The sequence below is a fragment of the Bufo gargarizans genome, chromosome 2 (assembly GCF_014858855.1).
Source record: "Bufo gargarizans isolate SCDJY-AF-19 chromosome 2, ASM1485885v1, whole genome shotgun sequence".
In the NCBI taxonomy this organism is placed as follows: Eukaryota; Metazoa; Chordata; class Amphibia; order Anura; family Bufonidae; genus Bufo; species Bufo gargarizans.
The window spans coordinates 31,384,276-31,407,601 of NC_058081.1; the positions used below are offsets into that span (position 1 = coordinate 31,384,276).

At 44.5% G+C, this 23,326-nt stretch overlaps 1 protein-coding gene across 1 annotated transcript in view; it reads left to right on the forward strand.

Moving 5' to 3' along the window:
* Window positions 1-23,326, forward strand: part of LOC122925556 (venom factor-like) — a 482,939-nt gene that overhangs the window by 73,105 nt on the left and 386,508 nt on the right. Inside the window, exons 10-12 of the mRNA XM_044276914.1 lie at window positions 4,572-4,687; window positions 4,937-5,083; window positions 5,641-5,847. Coding sequence (XP_044132849.1) covers window positions 4,572-4,687; window positions 4,937-5,083; window positions 5,641-5,847 — 470 coding nt within the window. The remainder of the gene's footprint in view (window positions 1-4,571; window positions 4,688-4,936; window positions 5,084-5,640; window positions 5,848-23,326) is intronic.

The following is a 23,326-nucleotide window of genomic DNA, read 5'->3' on the forward strand; positions in this document are numbered from 1 at the left end:
CATTGTATTAAGCGGGCACAATGACGGGGAATAGCAATCGTGCCGCCCCCCCATCATTGAACCCCTCAGATGCCACATTCAATGCTGACCTCATCCAGTTGATCGTGGAGAGGCCGTCGTGACCCTCTTGATTGAAGAAAAGGCGTTAAATCTCATTCCCACTGACGTAATAACGATAGAATGTCATCACACTGGGTGGGCGCAGTGACATCATCACTGATGACATCACCATGCCCGGCCAGCATGATGACGTGGCGATGTCACAGGTCAGAGTGCATGAGATTTGGCGCATTTTCTTTCATCAAGATGACCACAACGGCCTCTCAGCGATCAAATGGATGGATTTTTTTTACCACCATTTCAAGAAAAATTTATTTGTTACCCCAAAACGTGATGAAATTCACCTTTGTTACTAATCGAAGTTACTGGATCGAAGTCCACTGACATAAAATTCAGTTCAGTGAGCTCCTAAATGGTATCACAGCTTCCTTCATGATGTACGGTTAGGTGGGATAGGATGGTGGCACTTTTACTTATCCCATAATCATGCCCTGGCTGGCACATGTATGTGTAGTGTAACTAGAGTTCTATGGGCCCTAGGGGAAACTTTAGATGTACCCCCTCCCCATTATATCTTTGAATGTGTTGCAGTACACAGTCTACAGGCTGCTGCTGATCACTACAAAAACCCATAGCATCTACACCAGTGATGGTCAGTTCGCAGTGTTCGCCAGCGAACACATGCGGGCTGCCATCTTTAGTAAGGTAGACTCACCCGTCCGGCGATGCACAGGTAAGCCTTACCTGTGCCGGGAGCCGGTCTGAAATCAAATGCGGCCACCGGGAGAAGGCAGTTCCGAGAACAGCCGCCGGGGGCCTTCATCGGGTTGTTCTCGGAACTGCCTGCTCCCGGTGACTGCATTTGATTTCAGACCGGCTCCCAACACAGGTAAGGGCTTACCTGTGCAATGCCGGATGGGTGAGTCTACCTTACTAAAGATGGAAGCTCGCATGTGTTCGCTGGCGAACACTGCGAACTGACCATCACTGATCTACACTACAGGGAGTGCAGAATTATTAGGCAAGTTGTATTTTTGAGGATTAATTTTATTATTGAACAACAACCATGTTCTCAATGAACCCAAAAAACTCATTAATATCAAAGCTGAATATTTTTGGAAGTAGTTTTTAGTTTGTTTTTAGTTTTAGCTATTTTAGGGGGATATCTGTGTGTGCAGGTGACTATTACTGTGCATAATTATTAGGCAACTTAACAAAAAACAAATATATACCCATTTCAATTATTTATTTTTACCAGTGAAACCAATATAATATCTCAACATTCACAAATATACATTTCTGACATTCAAAAACAAAACAAAAACAAATCAGTGACCAATATAGCCACCTTTCTTTGCAAGGACACTCAAAAGCCTGCCATCCATGGATTCTGTCAGTGTTTTGATCTGTTCACCATCAACATTGCGTGCAGCAGCAACCACAGCCTCCCAGACACTGTTCAGAGAGGTGTACTGTTTTCCCTCCTTGTAAATCTCACATTTGATGATGGACCACAGGTTCTCAATGGGGTTCAGATCAGGTGAACAAGGAGGCCATGTCATTAGATTTTCTTCTTTTATACCCTTTCTTGCCAGCCACGCTGTGGAGTACTTGGACGCGTGTGATGGAGCATTGTCCTGCATGAAAATCATGTTTTTCTTGAAGGATGCAGACTTCTTCCTGTACCACTGCTTGAAGAAGGTGTCTTCCAGAAACTGGCAGTAGGACTGGGAGTTGAGCTTGACTCCATTCTCAACCCGAAAAGGCCCCACAAGCTCATCTTTGATGATACCAGTCCAAACCAGTACTCCACCTCCACCTTGCTGGCGTCTGAGTCGGACTGGAGCTCTCTGCTCTTTACCAATCCAGCCACGGGCCCATCCATCTGGCCCATCAAGACTCACTCTCATTTCATCAGTCCATAAAACCTTAGAAAAATCAGTCTTGAGATATTTCTTGGCCCAGTCTTGACGTTTCAGCTTGTGTGTCTTGTTCAGTGGTGGTCATCTTTCAGCCTTTCTTACCTTGGCCATGTCTCTGAGTATTGCACACCTTGTGCTTTTGGGCACTCCAGTGATGTTGCAGCTCTGAAATATGGCCAAACTGGTGGCAAGTGGCATCTTGGCAGCTGCACGCTTGACTTCTCTCAGTTCATGGGCAGTTATTTTGCGCCTTGGTTTTTCCACACGCTTCTTGCGACCCTGTTGAATATTTTGAATGAAACGCTTGATTGTTCGATGATCACGCTTCAGAAGCTTTGCAATTTTAAGAGTGCTGCATCCCTCTGCAAGATATCTCACTATTTTTGACTTTTCTGAGCCTGTCAAGTCCTTCTTTTGACCCATTGAAAGGAAAGGAAGTTGCCTAATAATTATGCACACCTGATATAGGGTGTTGATGTCATTAGACCACACCCCTTCTCATTACAGAGATGCACATCACCTAATATGCTTAATTGGTAGTAGGCTTTCGAGCCTATACAGCTTGGAGTAAGACAACATGCATAAAGAGGATGATGTGGTCAAAATACTCATTTGCCTAAAAATTCTGCACTCCCTGTATATGTGGACTCCTCGACCCTTACCAATTATGCCCCCAATTTATAAAATATAAATTACCTACTTTAATGCCCCAACAGCCATTGGCTGCTCAAGTCAGCTGGTAGCCTATGTAGGATGGGAAATTAAAGGGCTTACCCTGAACATACCATATAACTCACTCCCAAACCGCCCATCACCATCCCTGTGCCCAGCACTATCTGCCCCCCTCTGCCAGCACCAGCACATTCACCAGCTACCAAACCCCCCCCCAGCAACATCACCATTGATAACAGTAACAGCAAGGTCAAACTGAACTCAAACTAATGGTGGATTTTCACGGGACGATTCTGCAGCCGATTGTTGGGAAGGAAATGTTCCTTTACGACAGTCGTCTGCTCGTTCAGTGAAGGAGACCGTGCATTTACATGCAGCGATCACCTCCACTGTATGAGGACGAGGGATCACTATTGTCATCGCTTGTCCTCAGCAAATTGCTGTTTAGACCACACAACCTACTGCCCAGAAACTATGATCGGTGGTGCCTGAACGAACGACAGGATTTACCGTAAACACATTTAAACGGGCAGATTGTTGGGAACGACTATTCGCATATAATCTGGATAATTATTGGCTCCCGATAATCTGAACAATTATTGGCTCGTGGTAATGCAGCTTGACTCTAACTTTGATAAGAAGACACCAGGTTGAGCAGGTTTAGCGCAGGTGTCTTAAACTCACATCCTCCTCGTCTCTGCTAGCCTACAGGCAGCTGCGCTAAACCTGCTCAACCTGGTGTCTTCTTATCAAAGTTAGAGTCAAGCTGCATTACCACGAGCTGGACCTACAGCACTGGGTCTGTATATACCAAGGAGGCTCAGGGGTGCACCTAGCCTATTGGCTGCCTGAGGAGAAAATTGAAATGGTGCCTCACCCCCGCCCCCTCCCAATCTCTAAACCAAATTCTCAACCAGAAAAGAACAAACAGCAGGTGGCTCTATACTAACACATTTTATGTAATAACTCAACTATACTTTTTTTTTTTTTTATAACATTTAATTTTAGTGAACAGCAAACTAAGCTGCAAAAACCAGTGTCAGGCAGCTGCTGCCAAGGTCAATAAGATAATGGGTTGCATCAAAAGGGGCATTGATGCCCGTGATGAGAACATAGTCCTACCACTTTACAAAACACTAGTCAGACCACACATGGGGTACTGTATACAGTTCTGGGCTCCTGTGAATAAAGCAGACATAGAAGAGCTGGAGAGGGTACAGAGAAGTGCAACTAAAGTAATTACGGAAATGAGGGAATTACAGTACCCCGAAAGATTATTAAATTAGGGTTATTCACTTTAGAAAAAAGACAACTGAGGGGAGATCTAACAACTATGAATATATCAGGGACAGAGAGACAGGTACAGAGATCGCCCCCATCATCTATTTATCCCCAGGACTATGACTGTGACAAGAGGACATCCTCTGTGTCTGGAGGAAAGAAGGTTTGTACACAAACATAGAAGAGGATTCTTTACGGTAAGAGCAGTGAGACTATGGAGCTCTCTGCCTGAGGAGGTGGTGATGGTGAGTACAATAAAGGAATCCAAGAGGGGCCTGGATGTATTTCTGGAGCGTAATAATATTACAGACTATAGCTACTAGAGAATTGGTTCAGGGAGTTATTCTGATGTCTGATTGGAGTCGGGAAGGAATTTTTTATTCCCCTCAAGTGGGGAAAATTGTCTTCTACCTCACAGTTTTTTTTTTGCCTTCCTCTGGATCAACTTGCAGGATGACAGGCCGAACTGGATGGACAGAGGGCTTTTTTTGGCCTTCTAAACTATGTTACTATGTTAATTGCCAAAGTCTTCAGATCCGGCTGCAGGTTTGGAAAGTGTAGAATATTTTTGATGGGACAACCCCTTTAATCATAGCCATGTAAATACAGTATAATGCACGGCTCCTTCTCTTACAGGCAGTGATATGGCAGAATATGAGCTGAATAACATCTTCATTGTGGAATCTCCCTATAAAATTCTCTACACAAAAACATCCAAGTATTTCAAGCCCGGAATGCCATTCGATCTTAAGGTAAGTGCACTGATTTCATGTTTGATTATATTATTATTGTTTTAGTGTTCTTTTATCATATTGTAGTTTTTTTTTCTAGCACCTTCATTTTCTGCTTAGAAAAACTGCATAAAAATGCAAATTATTTTTTTTTTACATGAGAACATATTCTTTTTGGCCTTAGATAGATTAAAAAGATAACAGGATTATATAGGCTGGGGGCATTATCTTATTTTTTATTTATAAATTTTTACAAGAGTCTCATTTCAGGTATTTGTCACTTATCCTGATGGGTCTCCGGCTCATCGTGTCCCTGTTGTAGCAGAATCAGGAAATGTCAGAGGAACAACTCTGGAAGATGGAACCGCTCGGCTGACTCTGAACACTCGCCCAGACATGAACCTGCTGCAGATAACAGTAATATTTCTATGTTTGTACATGTCTGCATTTGGAATATACTAATCATGAATGTTTGAAAATTATGAGCTTGCATTAGTAATATGTACTTAGTGGAGGTGTTAAATTTCAGGATTTTAAAATTGATCACTTATCTTCTGATTGACGCCCCTGCCAATCAACTGTTCCAGAGTAGCTCAGGCTCTGGAGGTTGGCATCAGAACTACACAGATTCACCAACCATGTAGTAGATAAAGGTGGTTAATGCAGAAATCAGCTCAAAACTACTTAGGAGCAGCTGATTGCCACTGATCAGGTATTGATGGCCTACCCTGAGGATACGCCATTAATATAACATTTCTGGAATATCATTTTAATGGATGGAAAGCCTAATGGTTCTACAGTGTTGATTCGATGCATTTAAGTTCTCTTCACATGTAAGTTTGGCTGCTATGTGCAACAGAGCTTTAGATGAACCAATTCTGTATACTGCTAGTGACTATGAATATTTTATATTAGACAGTAAGCACTCTATTACTACTGTATTGTAGATGTCTATGTCTTCTCTCTCCTTCTAGGTATCAACATTAGATGAAAAGATACCCAAGGAAAAGCAAGCTTCTGCCACCATGGTGGCCTCTGCCTACAGATCCACTGGTGGCAACTACTTATATCTCAGTGTAATAGGAGGGGAATTGAAACCAGGAGAGAATGCAATAATCAACTTTATTATCCGGAACAATGACAATGCCGTTCAAAACCAGATCAGCCATTTCAACTACGTGGTAACTTTCCTTGTCTTTTTTTACACTTCAACCATATAAATTGTTGGTTGCCACTAAAGGGGTTCTGAGCTTTAAACAATAGCTTTTTGTTGGATGACTCCCCAAAAATAGGAGAATCACAGAGTATCTTGTTTCTGGGACCCACACTGATCAGATGTAATCTGTGGTGGAATTTGTCAGCTAGTGCAATAATTCATTCACCCGGGGGAATGAATTATTGCATGGTGCTAATTAAGATCAATAGGCTGCATGGACTAGTGAGAGAGAGAAATATGTTCTAAATAGCTACCTTCCACGTTGGCTAATTGATGAAGGTCCCTATATTAACTCAAAATGTCCTAAAATACTATTTGATAATGGGTGTTCTAAACCAACATGGATGGTAGGACAGCACCACTTACTTGAATAGTTCAAGGGGCTTTGCGGCGGTGCTCGTGACGGCAGGTCTCGGCCTCAGAGACCCCAAAATTACCAGTGGAGATGAGGAAAGTCACAGCACTCCAAAAGCTTGTTCAGTGTTCTTTAATTCACCAAAGGTTCAGCAGCAACGTTTTGACAACAGTCTTTATCAAGCTACATCTAGCTTGATAAAGACTGTTGTCGAAACGTTGCTGCTGAACCTTTGGTGAATTAAAGAACACTGAACAAGCTTTTGGAGTGCTGTGACTTTCCTCATCTCCACTGTTCTAAACCAACTCCATTAAAGATAATGAACTAACATGGTCAGGCCAGTCCCAAATTTCATGATGTCATCAGGACTAGAGATGGCCTTGCGGTTCACCCGGCGGTCATTTCGCGGTGAACGTTACGCATTCGGGATTCACCGAACATGCGAACGTATGGCGATATTTGCACTCGCCATATTAGTTTGCATAGCGCTGAACTTTGACCCATAATACATCCATCAGGTGGGACAGGACAGCCAATTGAGACATTTCAGCACATGGACATACCCCCAACCCTATAATAGAGCCCAATCTGGCAGCCATTTTACATTATGTGTTTTGCCAGTGTAGGGAGAGGTTGCATTTTGGAGCAGGGACAGTTAGGGACACCAAACGCTAGATAATAGGGCCGCAAAAGTCCTTCTAAGGTGTGATATAGATGGGTGTGATATACTTATAATATACTTTCTAACATAGAAATTAAATTATAGTGTATTTGTATTGTGTAGCAGTTGGGTGCTGTTCTGCTGTGATAGAGGGACAAACGCTATTGGAGTAACTAATTGCAATGGGAGTGATATACCTGTTGCCCCCAAAAAAACAGCTTGAGGGCTACAATATACCTTCTTCCACAAAATCCTGATTGACGGGTGCTATATACCTGTTTCCGCCAAATACTGATTGAGGGCTGCGAAACACCTGCTTCTACAAAATACTGATTGAGGGGTGCCATATACCTGTTTCCGCCAAATACTGTTTAAGGGGTGATATATACCTGTTTCCGCCAAATACTGATTAAGGGGTGATATATACCTGTTTCCGCCAAATACTGATTGAGGGGTGCCATATACCTATTTCCGCCAAATACTGATTAAGGGGTGCTATATACCTGTTTCTGCCAAATACTGATTGAGTGGTGCTATTGCTATATACCTTCTTCCACCAAATACTGATTGAGGGCTGTGATACACCTGCTTCCACAATATCCTGATTGAGGGGTGCCATATATCTATTTCCGCCAAAAACGGATTGAGGGTGCTATATACCAGTTTCCACCAAATACTGATTGAGGGGTGCTATATAACTGTTTCTGCCAAATACTGATTGAGGGGTGCTATATACCTTCTTCCACAAAATCCTGATTGAGGGTAGCCATATACTCGTTTCTGCCTAATCCTGATTGAAGGGTGTTATACACCTGTTTCCGCCAAATTAAAGCCTTTTCTGGTGTGTGTTAGTGGGAAAAGAATGGGCTTATAAGCCGTTGTGTGGTGAAGTGAGAAAATTATATCCTTTTTTGGCATGTATTAATTTCCTATTTACTTATTTGATGTCAGGCAGAGAAGTGCCAGGCCCTGCACAGGGGAGTAGCAGAGGCCTAAATGTTTCTGGTGCAGCCACAGGTCACAGCAGAGTAAGGGGGCGTGGCAGCAGCAGTCAATTCGAGAGGCCTGAGCTCCCAGTGTCAGCTAGTGGTCGTGTCTTGACCAGCAACCCAGAGGTTAATGAATGGTTGACTCGATCTTTGACTTCATCGCGGTGACATCAGACACCCCCAGCCAAGAGTCGGTGGGTTCGTCAGACACAACCCTTAGGCTACTTTCACACTAGCGTTCATGGGTCCGTTCGTGAGCTCCGTTTGAAGGAGCTCACGAGCGGAGCAGAACGCCTCCGTCCAGCCCTGATGCAGTCTGAATGGAGCGGATCCGCTCAGACTGCATCAGTCTGGCGGCGTTCAGCCTCCGCTCCGCTTGCCTCCGCACGGACAGGCGGACAGCTGAACGCTGCTTGCAGCGTTCAGCTGTCCGCCTGGCCGTGCGGAGGCGAGCGGATCCGTTCAGACTTACAATGTAAGTCAATGGGAACGGATCCGCTTGAAGATGTCACCATATGGCTCAATCTTCAGGCGGATCCGTCCCCCATTGACTTTACATTGAAAGTCTGAACGGATCCGCTCAGGCTGCTTTCACACTTAGAATTTTTTCAAAGTTATTAATGCAGACGGATCCGTACTGAACAGAGCCTCCGTCTGCATTAATATGATCGGATCCGTTCAGAACGGATCCGATCAAGCGCAAGTGTGAAAGTAGCCTTAGTTAGCATGGCTCAGGAGCAGGCCCTATGCCCTCACCTGTCCTCAACCTGCCTCTGTCCTTTTCTGTTCCCTTAGCCAGAGAAGTACTATATGCTGTAAGCTCAGCTCCACTATACAGCGTGGATGAGCTACTAGAAGACAGTTAGCAGCTACTGCCCAGCCAAGATCTGGAGGAGATATCCACCGCCCCCTCCGCTTGGCGGGAAAATAGTGATGAGATGAGTGGCATGGTAGCTGGTGTTGCGAGCGGTCAGGCTCCTGGCTCAGAGACCGTTGGCGAGGACATCAGTGACAAGCAGACAGTACTCGATGATGATTTAGCCAGTCGGAATTGGGAGCCGGGTAATGAAGGGGCTTCATTATTATCAAGAGAAGAGGGTGGCAGCTAGCCCGTAAAGCATCTGTGGTGCCAGCATGTCGGTAGCGTGGCTGGGAGTCAGCAGGGTGGCAACAGTGGGAGGTCAGGAGCCAAACATGTCCGGGTAGACCACCCGCTTCGCAGGAGCCTACTGGCCTGGATAGTTGTGGTGCAGGGGTTCACGGAAGCAGTGGAGGTAGCAGTCAGTCAGTGCAGAGTGTTGGGGGTAAAATCATCTACTCGGTGGTGTGGCAGTTTTTTGTTAAACCACCGGATGAGGTGAACATGGCCATTTGTCGAATCTGTGGGCAGAGGGTGAAGCGTGGCGATTGTGCCAATATTGGCACCACAGCCCTGCGTTAACATATGCAGCATTATTATAAAGTGAAAATATGGGGGATTCAGCCCGCACAACCGTTTGCAGGTGCAGATTGCTATGGCGAAATACAGATACAAACGCAAAAACTTTGTGTGGCTGTCATGGCCCATAACAGGTAGGAACTAGTGTTAGGGACCACTCATGAAGGCGACCTTGACGTGGTGAGTGGCTTATTACGCTTTGGCCAAAATGTACACCAATGCCTTATTCAACATCCAGCATAAAGGCAGGGCAGAGTGCTGGTTGCAGAGTGCGATTGCATTTGTGTTTTTGCGTTTGTACCATTATTATAAAGTGGCCTGGGAGATTCGTTACTCCAATGTGGTGGTCCAGCCAGCCACAGCAACTGCTGCATCACCCAGTGGCACGCACCCCAATGTCAGGCAGTCAAGGCTCCACCACCTCAGCCGAAGGAAGCTGTTTGTCCTTCCAATCATCTGCTGGTCCTGATCATTGCAGTTTCTAGGTAAAATTTCTCTCAGGGCGAGTGTCAAAAAAACCTCCCCCCCCCTTCCGATAACAGCTCGGTGAAATGATATCAGAAGAGTACTTGCAACCGTCTCACCATATACTGTATATATTTTTGTTTTTTATTTTTATGCTTAACACAAGATTTATTGAGAGCAAAAGAAAATCATAAATTACTGCTTAAACTGCCAAAAGTCGCAGGCAGAGTGTATGCTATATGTGTATGACATAAACATACTCTACATGAAAACTTACAATTACTTGGCTTGGCCCTTGGGGATCTCGGGCGCCACTTCAACACTTGGCTAGGGGGCTCGGTGGAGCTAATGTTGTGTTTTATCCTAATGAGAAATATTTCATAATAAGGATTTGGAGAAGGGGCAGAGGGGTCGCAGAGCAGGGAGAGGCTGGTGCTGCTACTAGGGGGTCATACCATGGGGGAGTAATAAAGCCCACCATAATGCCCCCTCATTAGAAATAATTCTCCTTATAATGTACAAAACATACCCCCTTGTAATGCCCCCAGTTAAGCTAATGTTCCCATAATGTGCCAATATAAAATACCCCTTCTCAGTGCCCCGTAGATGACCCCATAGTGCTCCTCTCTCCCCTTTCCCATAGTACCCACCATAATGTGTCCCAGTATAAAATGCCCCTATACAGAGCCCCCATATAAAATACCCCTTATTTTTAGCCTCAGTAGATGCCCCTATCGTGCCACCAAATAGTAAGATGTGCCAGTAAGATGTGCCCCATAGATGCTTCCTAATCATGTGCCAGTAAGATGTGCCCCATAGATGCCCCCAATCATGTGCCAGTAATAAGAGCCCCCATAGATGCCCCCCAATCATGCGCCAGTAATAAGAGCCCCCCCACCATCATGTGCCAGTAGCCAGAGTGCCCCCCTATCATGTGCTAGTAGCCACCCTTATGTGCCAGTAGCTCCCCCTATGTGCCAGTAGCTCCCCCTATGTGCCAGTAGCCCCCCTTATGTGCCAGTAGCCCCCCTTATGTGCCAGTAGCCTCCTATCATGTGCCAGCAGCCCCCCTTATGTGCCAGCAGCCCCCCTATGTGCCAGTAGCCCCCCTATGTGTCAGTAGCTCCTTTGATGTGCCAGTAGCTCCCCTTATGTGCCAACAGCCCCTCCTATGTGCCAGTAGCTCCCCTTATGTGCCAGTAGCTCCCCTTATGTGCCAGAAGACCCCATTGTGTGCCAGCAGCTCCCCTTATGTGACAGTAGCCACCCTTATGTGCCAGCAGCCCCACCTATGTGCCAGCAACCCCCATATGTGCCAGTAGCCCCCTTATGTTCCAGTGGTCCCCTTATGTGCCAGTAGCTCCCCTTATGTGCCAGTAGCCCCCTTATGTGCCAGTAGTCCCCCTTATGTGTCAGTAGCTCCCCTTATGTGCCAGTAGCCCCCTTTATGTGCCATTAGCCTACTATCATGTGCCAGTAGCCTCCTATCATGTGCCAGTAGCCCCCTTATGTGCCAGCAGCCCCCCTTCTGTGCCAGTACCCCCCCTTATGTGCCAGTAGCTCACCTTATGTGCCAGTAGCTCCCCTTATGTGTCAGTAGCCCCCCTTATGTGCCAGCATCCCCTCTATGTGCCAGTAGCCCCCCTTATGTGCCAGTTACCCCCTTATGTGCCAGAAGCCCCCCTATGTGCCAGTAGCCCCCCTTATGTCTGTGCCAGTAGCCCCCCTTATGTGCCAGTAGCCTCCTCTCATGTGCCAGTAGTCCCCTTATGTCTGTGCCAGTAGTCCCCTTATGTCTGTGCCAGTAGCCCCCTTATGTGCCAGTAGTCCCCTTATGTGCCAGTAGTCCCCCTTATGTGCCAGTAGCTCCCCTTATGTGCCAGTAGCCCCCCTTATGTGCCATTAGCCTACTATCATGTGCCAGTAGCCTTCTATCATGTGCCAGTAGCCCCCTTATGTGCCAGCATCCCCTCTATGTGCCAGTAGCCCCTTATGTGCCAGTAGCCCCCCTTATGTGCCAGTTACCCCCTTATGTGCCAGCAGCCCCCCTATGTGCCAGTAGCCCCTTATGTCTGTGCCAGTAGCCCCCCTTATGTGCCAGTAGCCTCCTCTCATGTGCCAGTAGCCTCCTCTCATGTGCCAGTAGTCCCCCTTATGTGCCAGTAGTCCCCCTTATGTCTGTGCCAGTAGCCCCCTTATGTGCCATCAGCCCCCCTTTAGTTCCGGCAGCCCCCCTTATGTGCCATTATTGTAATTTAATTTGTACATATATATATATATATATATATATATATATATACATACATATATATAAAAATTAAAAATTATAATTACCTCCTCAAGTATGCGATGCAGGCCTCTTCCGGCCTGTGTCCCTCTCTGGCTCAGGCGGCGTGATGACGTCATCGCACCGCCTGCATCGGCCTCTGATAGGATCAGAAGAACAGGGAGGGGACACACCTCTCCCTCCCCTGCAGCAGCACAGACATTTGTATCACCGTCTTGAGGATGGCGATACAGATGGATGACTATAGTGGAAGCGCAGCACTCATCTCCTGCTGTGCCCTGCCAGCGCCCCCCTTCTGACAGCACCCCGGGCGGCCACCCGGCCCGCCCGGTCCAAGAAACGGCCCTGGTCCTGATGCTCCTGGTCCTTTTCCTCCAAGTCAATCATTCTGTCAGCAATCAATCACTAAAGCAATTGCCAAGAGACAACAGTATGCGTGCACTCATCCAACGGCACAGAAGCTGAACGTGCTCCTGGCCAAGTTGCTGGTACTGCAGTCCATCTCTTAGCACAAGCTGTCATTTCTTTGCCAAAAAGGCAGTACCAGCCCTGCACACATAAGTAGAACAGAAGGTGGGCCAGTCCTCGAGCCTGATGGTGTCTGCCAAAGTGCATGGCAGCGCCGACAAGTGGAGCTTTAACTACGGTCAAGGATATTATATGTCCTTTACGGCCCACTGGGTAAATGTGGTTCCTGCCCAGCCAAACCAGCAACTTGGCCAGGTGACGCAGCTTCCACATCTATTTTCTCACGCCATTGGTCCTCCGACAATGTCCGCCTCTGCATCCTCCACCTTGTCCTCATCCTCCACTGCAGGGACAATTCACAGCATACCACATGTGCAGGGCATGGCTGTGTCACTCTGTTCTGCACCTAGTTTGCCTGGGCGAACGAGTCACACAGGGGAGGAACTGCTCCATGTCCTTCATCAAGAAATTGAATCTTGGCTTTCTCTGTGACAACCCAAAATCGGAACTATGGTGACCGACAGCGGGAAGAACATGGTGCCGGCGCTGCGTTAAGGTGGAATGAGCCATGCTCTCTACAAGGTGAACTTGTTCAATCTGGTTGTCAAGCGTTTCCTGAAGTCTTCCACCCATCTGCAAGACATGCTAAAAATGTCCAGGAAACTTTGCATGCCCTTCAGCCACTCGAACACCACCAAGCACACCTTCCTTGAAATACAAAGGCAGAACAGCATTCCCCAACATAGGCTATTATGCAATGCTTCAACCTGTTGGAATTCCACCCTCCATATGTTGGACTGACTATACGAACAGGGAAAGGCTATAAACAATTTCATTATGATACAGGTAGACCGAGGTACTCCCCTGTGTAACTTCGATGTTAGCCAGTGACGGCTCATGTGTGACACCTGCCATTTGCTTCTGCCCTTTGAGGAGGCCACGTTTGTCAGTCGCCAGGACTATGAAATGAACAACGTCATTCCACTGATTCATATCCTGGAAAATATGCTGGTAAATCTGGCTGTCAGGGGACTGGAGACATGGTGCCTACATCTCACGGCCACCTGTGCCCTGTAGGGGCTGAATTGGAGGAGGAGGACATTGAAGCACAAGCAATGTGTAGCGAAATGGGTGGTTTTTCTACATAGGAGATAGGAGAAGAGGAGCAGGAGCAGCCAGAGGAGCAAGAGGGAGATGAGGAAGATGAGGAAGATGACCCAGACACACCATTTCAGTATGCAGTGGAGATGGAGGCAGTGAGTCCCTCCGAGTCACTTGCACAAATGGCCCGATGCATGCTCACTTGCTTGCGTAGTGAAGGCTGAATTGTCACTATTCGGCAGAGGGATGACTACTAGCTTTCCACCATGTTAGACCCTCGCTACTGGTCCAAAATGGGGGCCTTTTTTACACCCGCTGAGAGGGAGGACAAACTTAACTACTATAGAGAGGTCTGACTTGGGGGCCTTCTGCGCTCACATTTCACTGCCATGGCTGCTGGGGAAAAGGGGATGGCAGGAGCAGTACCAGCTTTATCAGCAGTAGCCTGAGTCTAGAGTTGATGGTGAGCAGCTTTCTTCACCCGCATAGTGAAGAAACTACTCACCCGCAGCTAGACCTGGATAAGAACCTGAACCAGCAGGTGGTGGCACACTTGGAGTGCACCCTGCCAGCTGTCATTGAAGATCCGCTATAATACTGGGCAGCCACAATGGATTTGTGGCTGCAACTGGCTGAGTTTTGCCCTGTAAAAGCTGTCCTGTGTAGAGACTGACCTTTGTCAAGATGAATCAGGCATGGATCAGCCAGGATTTCCATCCACCAATGCCTGATGCATCAGACTAGATCATTCATGGTGCCACACCAACACTTTTACAAAAGAGACCGGTTTCTTCTGGCTACCGTTCTCAGCTACTATTTTGATGCTGTCACCCGCCTGATGTCACACATCTAAAGCCAAGTGCTCCTCCTTTCACGCACCATCTTCATCGGGTACTGATATTGCCAGCCACCTCCACACTATGTCACCTTGCCACTCTGTGGTCTCCTGATGCTGCTACCTCAACACTTTGTCACATTACCACTCTGTGGTCTCCCAATGCTGCTGCCACCTCCACACTATGTCACTTTGCCACTCTGTGGTCTCCTGATGCTGCTGCCAACTCCATGCTACAGGTAAAACTCGAAACATTTTTATATTGTGCAAAGTTCATTTATTTTAGTAATGCAACTTAAAAGGTGAAACTAATATATGAGATAGCCTCAGTACATGCAAAGGAAGATATGTCAAGCCTTTATTTGTTATAATTTGGATGATTATGATTATGGCTTATAGCTTATGAAACTCCAAAGTCACAATTTTGAGGTCCCCTTTGCTCAGGGGATATGGATTAATTAGCTGACTAGAGTGTGACACTTTGAGCCTAAAATATTGAACCTTTTCACAAAATTCTAATTTTTAGCTGCATTAATGCAATTTATTTTAATTTGCATTACTGAAATAAATGGACTTTTGCACAATATTCAAATTTTTCGAGTTTCTCCTGTATGTCATCTTGCCACTGTAACTGTCCTTACCATGACAGAGCTGGGAGACTGACGGCACGTGAGGGTATCTCAAAGTCTCTCTGTTTTCATCTTGCGTGTTGCTGTTTGGTAATGACCACACCTCTTATCAGGTGCAGCTTGTGGTCATTACTGAGGCATTATTTAGTTCTGATTCACACTGCATACCATGCGGTTGATATTTCCTGCTGGAGTTGGTTGAGCTGGTGTATTGTTCCTTTGGATCTCCTGCTCCTCCATTCTTCTTTAAGCTATGGATGGAGTAGAGTTAACACTCCTGTTTTCTGAGATTTCTGAGTTGTGTTATCTAATCTAAGCAAATGGCTTTTGTCTCAAGATAACGCGATGAGTTAAGAAATTTAAGTTAAGAGCTGGAGTGCTAACCCTAGTACATCTGTAAGTGCATTATGTTGTTTGCTTGTATGTTTTGTAGTCTAGGCATCAGGGAGACGCTGGTTTCCTTCATCTGGTGAGGAACAAGTAGTCTAGTTTCCTGCCACCACTCCTAGGGACTTCAAGGGTCTCCAGGGCTAAGTTTACGGTGTATGAGTATTTCCACCTTCCCGGTCTACTCATATTGGCAGGAGTCAGGGAGAGGTCTACTGATTCCTAGGAGGTCACCTTCCCTCTCCCTTATCTTTGAGGCCTAGACTCAGGTCTATTCCTTCTGTGTATTATCTGGTGTTATCTCCTGCCCATTACCCGTGACATTATCAACCGCCTAAAAACCATAATTTATGTTTGTGTCAGTGCAGCGATAGATACTGTTTCTGCACTGGTCGATCATATGCAGGGATTGTCTTTGAAGGTTGCTGAACTCCGCTTGGCCGTCTCGCAGTTTCAGAGACCACAGGTGGCGGCTTACAGCAGCGGGAACCAGGTCTGCCCTGAACCTAAGGTCGTTTTCCTGGATAGGTTTTCCGGGGGAAGTGACAACTTTATGCAGTTCAGGGAGTCGTGCAAACTATATTTTAGACAATGTCCTAATTCTTCGGGGGACGAGAGTCAAAGACTGGGGATTATTATTTTGTTACTGAAAGGTGACATTCAGTCTTGGGCTTTTTCTTTGCCAAGCGGATCACAATCCCTCCGGTTGGTAGATTAATTTTTCAGAGCTCTGGGGCTTATCTACGATGACCCAGATCGGTTCTCCCTGGCCGAGTCTAAGTTGCGTGGATTACGGCAGGGAGAGAGTTCTGCAAAGTCCTGTTGCTCTGAATTTAAGAGATGGGCAACTGATACTGAGTGGAATGATCCAGCCCTCCGTAATCAATTCTGTCAAGGGTAATCTGAGAACCTGAAGGACGCCTTGGCATTTCACAAATATCCAGAGTCATTGGAAGCAGCCATGTCTGTACATATCGATAGATGCCTGAGGAGAAGATCTAAAGTTCCTCTTACTCAGTACACACTATCATATGGGGAAGTGGCCTCTTCTGACACTTTGGGCTCATGTCTGATGATGAGCCAATGCAGTTGGGGGAAGTCACTCCTGGACCTGGTGATAAAAACATTAGGGTTAAGAAAAGACTCTGCTTTTTCTGTGGTAAAGGGGACATTTTATTAACTTATGTCCTTATGTTAAACGTCAAGGTGAAAAAAAAACTAATGTGTTTTGTGCTCTTCTCACTCTTGGTAGTGTGGGTGGGGAATATGAGAATATACTTTTGTCATTTACCGGTAGTACCCAATTTCTCATGCCTCCCCAAGTTTGCGCTAGACTCCAAAACGGTGGAAATTGAAGTATTTATTGACAGTGGAGCAGGGGTTAACCTAGTGGATGGCTAGTTCATCCGAATGCATGGTTTGACAACAAGCGCATTAGACAAAAATAATTTGGTGTTTGCGAGTGATTCCGCCCCATTCTCACAAAAAGTGTTTGTCACAAATGGTGCAGGACAGTCGCCCAAAGGTGGGAGATTCTCATCAACAATTCATTTTGTGTTTTATGCAGGAGGGTCTGCCTGCTCCGCTGGTGCTAGGTTTATCGTGGTTAACCAAACATAACTCTACCATCGATTGGCAAGTGAGACAGATTCTTGATTGGAGTGATTTTTGCATAGACAACTGTCTTAGCACATTGCTGTCTGTTGTAACCACTAAAATAGCACCTTATTTGATTTCATATTTTTCTGATGTATTCTCTGAAAGTGGAGACCAGGAGTTACCTTACACATCACGAGTATGATTGCCCCGTCAACTTTATTCCCGTAGCTAGGCTGTCCAAGTCTCGGTTGTATAATCTTTCTTAGCCCGAAAGAGTAGCCATGCAAGAATATATCACCGAGAGTTTGGCTAAAGGTCATATTCGACCATCCAAATCACCAGTGGCTGCACGGTTCTTCTTTGTTAAAAAAAAGGACGGAACTCTCAGGCCATGTTTGGACTTCCGTGAGCTTAATCACATTACTGTCCGTGATCCCTATCCCCTTCCATTGATCCCAGTTGGATTTGAGGGTGGGACATATAATCTGGTAAGGATCAAGGAGGTGGACTAAAGGAAGATGGCCTTTAATACCCCTGAAGGTCATTTTGAGAATTTGACCAATGCTCCTGCTGTTTTTCAACATTTCATCAAATACATCTTTCATCATCTGGAGGGTAGGTTTGTGGTGGTATATCTTGATGATATTTTAATTTATTCTATAAAAAAAGGGAATGATCGACACTCACATTTTACATGGGTCACACAGAATATTTGTATCAGATTAAAATGTATTAACATTAATAGCAGACATAATAAAATATAATATAAGTATTGGCCAATACTATAGAAATTGCAATAAAATAAACTAAGCCATCTGAATCTTGAAGCGTGTGGTCTAGTATCCAGATTGGTCACAATAAATCAATTTGTACTGGTACAAGAAAGCTAGAAAAATTGCTAAATTAGTACAAAAGTTCGCAATCAGACCTTTATAGAGCGATAATTCGGATGGAAAAATAATTCGGATGAAAAAATAATTCGGATGAAAAAATGAATATATTCAATATGTGGGTACACAATGGCTGAATGGTTCCCCAGTTCTTACATGTATTCACAATTAGACCATATTGCAGCGATAGTTCGAATGGAGAGTGAACTTAATGTGGCCGCTTGGTTCGCGGATATTTCAGATGGGGAGTATGATGTCGATACAAGATCTTACAGATATTCGCAATCTAACTCCAATAGAGCAATACTTTCGGATGGAGAGTAGATTCAATATGACCTCTTAATTAAGGCCAGCACTTATATCTCACTCAATGTTCAATTCGAATATTGTTGCGAATCGATATTGGATGGTGAGAGTTGGTATAGTACTCACGATTTTGCAGTCATGACTCTCAGTCCGTTAACCCGCCACCTGTTGTTGATATGTGTCACGCTCCTTTCACACAAATCTGTGACGTCTTTATCGCAGAGTTGTATCCAAATCTCGCTATATTATCGCGAGTATACCTTCGTCTCTTCGCTCTATACAGCTGACTGCTCTTAGCGATTTCTTAAAAACTTGATCCCAATGTTAAGTCGGTTCTTTGTCAAAGATGTTTACTACCGGTAGTATTCTTGTGATTTCTTCTTCAAAAGACACTGGAAAATATTTGAAAAAGACCAAACGCGTTTCGGAGTATAATTGGGGTCTTACTCCTTCCTCAGTGGAGACATAGAAACATAGAAACATAGAATGTGTCGGCAGATAAGAACCATTTGGCCCATCTAGTCTGCCCAATATACTAAGTACTATGAATAGCCCCTGGCCCTATCTTATATGAAGGATAGCCTTATGCCTATCCCATGCATGCTTAAACTCCTCCACTGTATTTGCAGCTACCACTTCTGCAGGAAGGCTATTCCATGCATCCACTACTCTCTCAGTAAAGTAATACTTCCTGATATTACTTTTAAACCTTTGCCCCGCTAATTTAAAACGATGTCCTCTTGTAGCAGTTTTTCTTCTTTTAAATATTCTCTCCTTTTACCTTGTTGATTCCCTTTATGTATTTAAAAGTTTCTATCATATCCCCTCTGTCTCGTCTTTCTTCCAAGCTATACATGTTAAGGTCCTTTAATCTTTCCTGGTAAGTTTTATCCTGCAATCCATGTACCAGTTTAGTAGCTCTTCTCTGAACTCTCTCCAAAGTATCAATATCCTTCTGGAGACATGGTCTCAAGTACTGAGCACAATACTCCAAATGAGGTCTCACTAGTGCTCTGTAGAGCGGCATGAGCGCCTCCCACTTTCTACTGGTAATTCCTCTCCCTATACACCCAAGCACTCTACTAGCATTTCCTGCTGCTCTATGACATTGTCTGCCTACCTTTAAGTCTTCTGAAATAATGACCCCTAAATCCCTTTCCTCAGATACTGAGGTTAGGACTGTATCACTGATTTTATATTCTGCTCTTGGGTTTTTACGTCCACATTAAATTTTAGTTACCAGATTTTTGACCATTCCTCTAGTTTTCCTAAATCCTTTTCCATTTGGTGTATCCCTCCAGGAACATCAACCCTGTTACAAATCTTTGTGTCATCAGCAAAAAGACACACCTTACCATCGAGGCCTTCTGCAATTTCGCTGATAAAGATATTAAACAATATGGGTCCCAGAACAGATCCCTGAGGTACCCCACTGGTAACAAGACCTTGGTCTGAATATACTCCATTGACTACAACCCTCTGTTGCCTGTCCCTTAGCCACTGCCTAATCCATTCAACAATATGGGAGTCCAGGCCCAAAGACTGCAATTTATTGATAAGCCTTCTGTGTGGGACAGTATCGAAAGCCTTACTGAAGTCTAGATAAGCAATGTCTACTGCACCTCCGCCATCTATTGTTTTAGTCACCCAATCAAAAAAATCAATAATATTAGTTTGACATGATCTCCCTGAAATAAACCCATGCTGTTTTTCATCTTTCAATCCATGGGATTTTAGATGTTCCACAATCCTCTCCTTAAGTATGGTTTCCATTAATTTCCCCACTATTGATGTCAGGCTTACTGGCCTATAGTTGCCCGATTCCTCCCTACTACCTTTCTTGTGAATGGGCACAACATTTGCTAATTTCCAATCTTCTGGGACGACTCCTGTTGCCAGTGATTGGTTAAATAAATCTGTTAATGGTTTTGCTAGTTCACCGCTGAGCTCTTTTAATAGCTTTGGGTGTATCCCATCAGGCCCCTGTGACTTATTTGTATTGATTTTAGACAGCTGACTTAGAACCTCTTCCTCTGTAAAGACACATGCATCAAAAGATTCATTAGTCTTCTTTCCTAACTGAGGTCCTTTTCCTTTATTTTCCTTCGTAAAGACTGAACAGAAGTATTCATTGAGGCAGTCAGCTAGTTCTTTTTCTTCTTCCATATACCTTCCTTCTTTTGTTTTTAATTTTGTAATTCCTTGTTTTAGTTTCCTTTTTTTCATTTATGTATCTGAAGAATGCCTTTTTTCCCTGACTGAGCTAATTTCTCTTCTGCCTGTGCTTTAGAAGCTCTTATAACTTGTTTGGCCTCTCTCTGCCTAATCTTGTAAATTAGACTGTCATCCTCGTTTTTTTTTTTTTTTATAATTCCTAAATGCTATCTTTTTGTTTTTAATGATTTTGGCCACTTCTGCTGAGTACCACAGTGGTCTTTTCCTTTTTTTGCTTTTACTGACAAGCCTAATGCAATTTTCTGTTGCCTTCAATAGTGCCTCTTTTAAGTAGTCCCATTTCTCCTGGACTCCAATGAAACTGTTCCAATCTGATAGGGACTCGTATACCACTAATCCAATTTGAGAAAAGTCTGTTTTTCTAAAATCTAAAACTTTTGTTTTTGTGTGGTGTGACTCAGTCACTGTACTTATAGTAAACCACACTGACTGGTGATCACTAGATCCCAAGCTGTCCCCTACAGTAATATCATATACCAAATTCCCATTTGTGAATGCTAAATCTAAAATGGCCTCCTTCCGAGTTGGCTCCTCAACTACTTGTTGTAGAGATAATCCCAGTATGGAATTTAGAATATCTGTACTCCTGGCAGAACTAGCTATTTTGGTTTTCCAGTTTAAATCAGGAAGATTGAAGTCTCCCATAATGATAACTTCCCCCTTCAATGTCATTTTAGCTATTTCCTCAACTAGTAGATCATCTAATTCTTTGACTTGGCTAGGTGGTCTATATATCACACCTACACGAGTTACCTTATGATTATCAAGCTGCAAGGTAACCCAAACTGACTCTAAATTGTTCTTGCTAACTTGTATCAAATTAGATTTTATGCTGTCTTTCACATACAGGGCCACCCCTCCCCCCTTCTTGCCTTCTCTGTCTTTCCTGTATAGAGAGAACCCTAGTATTGATATATCCCAGTCATTACTCCCCTTGAACCACGTCTCAGTAACAGCCACTACATCTATATTCTCAGATGCCATTATAGCCTCAAGTTCATTGATCTTATTCCCTAAACTGCGATCATTTGTAGATAAGAGATATAAATGTAAAAACACAAAATGCAATCGCACACTGCAACCAGCACTCTGCCCTGCCTTTATGCTGGATGTTGAATAAGGCATTGGTGTACATTTTGGCCAAAGCGTAATAAGCCACTCACCGCGTCAAGGTTGCCTTCATGAGTGGATTGCCACTCATGAAGGCAACCTTGACGCGGTGAGTGGCTTATTACGCTTTGGCCAAAATGTACACCAATGCCTTATTCAACATCCAGCATAAAGGCAGGGCAGAGTGCTGGTTACAGTGTTCGATTGCATTTTGTGTTTTTACATTTATATCTCTATTTCGCCATAGCAATCTGCACCTGCTAGGGGTTGTGCGGGCTGAAATTTTCCATATTTGTAGATAAGAATCTGAACTTGTCATTTCTTAACTTTTGTGCTACTGGCATCTTCTGGCATTGTTTCGGGGGGCAGTCGGACTGCTGGATTATCACTCTTTTGCCCCCCCCTTTCCTAGTTTAAATGCTCCTTAGCAAATACTTGGAACCGTTCACCGAGGACATTCGTTTCTTTGAGAGAAAGATGCAAACCATCTTTCTTGTACAGTTCTTTTCCATTCCAACAAGAGCTAACATGAGACACAAAGCCAAACCCTTGGTTCCGACACCATTCACCAAGCCATACATTGAATCCCTTAATGCGCATCTTCCTGTCATGCTGAAGGTTATGCACAGGCAAAACTGCAGAGAATGAAACAGTTGATGCAGCCTCCCGTATATTCTTTCCAAGAGTGTGAAAAGCTTCTTTCACCTTTGAAACCTCATTGCAAGCCAGATCGTTTGTCCCCAGATGGACAATAACATCCACTTCCCTTTCCTGTTTTGCTTGCCTAACAATATTAAGGATCCTTCGTCTATCCCTGCTAGCGGTAGCACCAGGGAGACATCTTACAACATTTCTAGCTTAAATTGCACAGTGACTAATACAGATGTTGTAGATTGCACAAAAAGCCTTTTTTTGCTAACAGAATATGAAAGCTATATATATTAAACTTGAATTTAACACTTGCAGATCTGGAAAATACAGTTTTTTTTTAAATAAGTGTGTTTTTCAAACCCCAGAAAATTATGGATGTGTTTCTAGCTTAAATTGCACAGTGACTGATACAGATGTTGTAGATTGCCCAAAAAGTCTTTTTTGCTAACAGAATATGAAAGCTGTATATATTAAACTTGAATTTAACACTTGCAGATCTGGCAAATACTGTTTTTTGAATAAAAAAAAGTGTTTTTCAAACCCCAGAAAATGATGGGTGTATTTCTACATTAAATTGCACACTGACTAATCCAGATGTTGTAGTTAGCCCCCATGAAAGAAGGATAATCCAAATGGGAATGTCCATCTGTATGGGATCTTGTTGGACCTAAGCCGGTCAGGGGCATCAGGTGTCTGCGTTTCTTAAGCGCTGAGGGTGCCAGATCTTGGTAAATCGAGACAGGGGCCTCCTCATAGGACAGGTCTTCATGGTTTCTGGCAGCTTCCAGTACTGCCGTTTTAACTTGAAAATTGGGCTTTGGTCGTAGACCTCTATGAGCATGTTCGATAATTATATCGATCTGGTATTCAGGACCCAATAGGGAATTGCATATTGTGATGCCGCGGGGATATCTGTTGCGAAAACCGTTTCAGGCATTCCCCTGAATTGCAGGTTGTTCCAAGGCATTATGGAGTTCATTAAGGTAAGTGCGGCATTTCTGTAGGGATGACGCGGTAGCTACTTGATGATTCAGGACT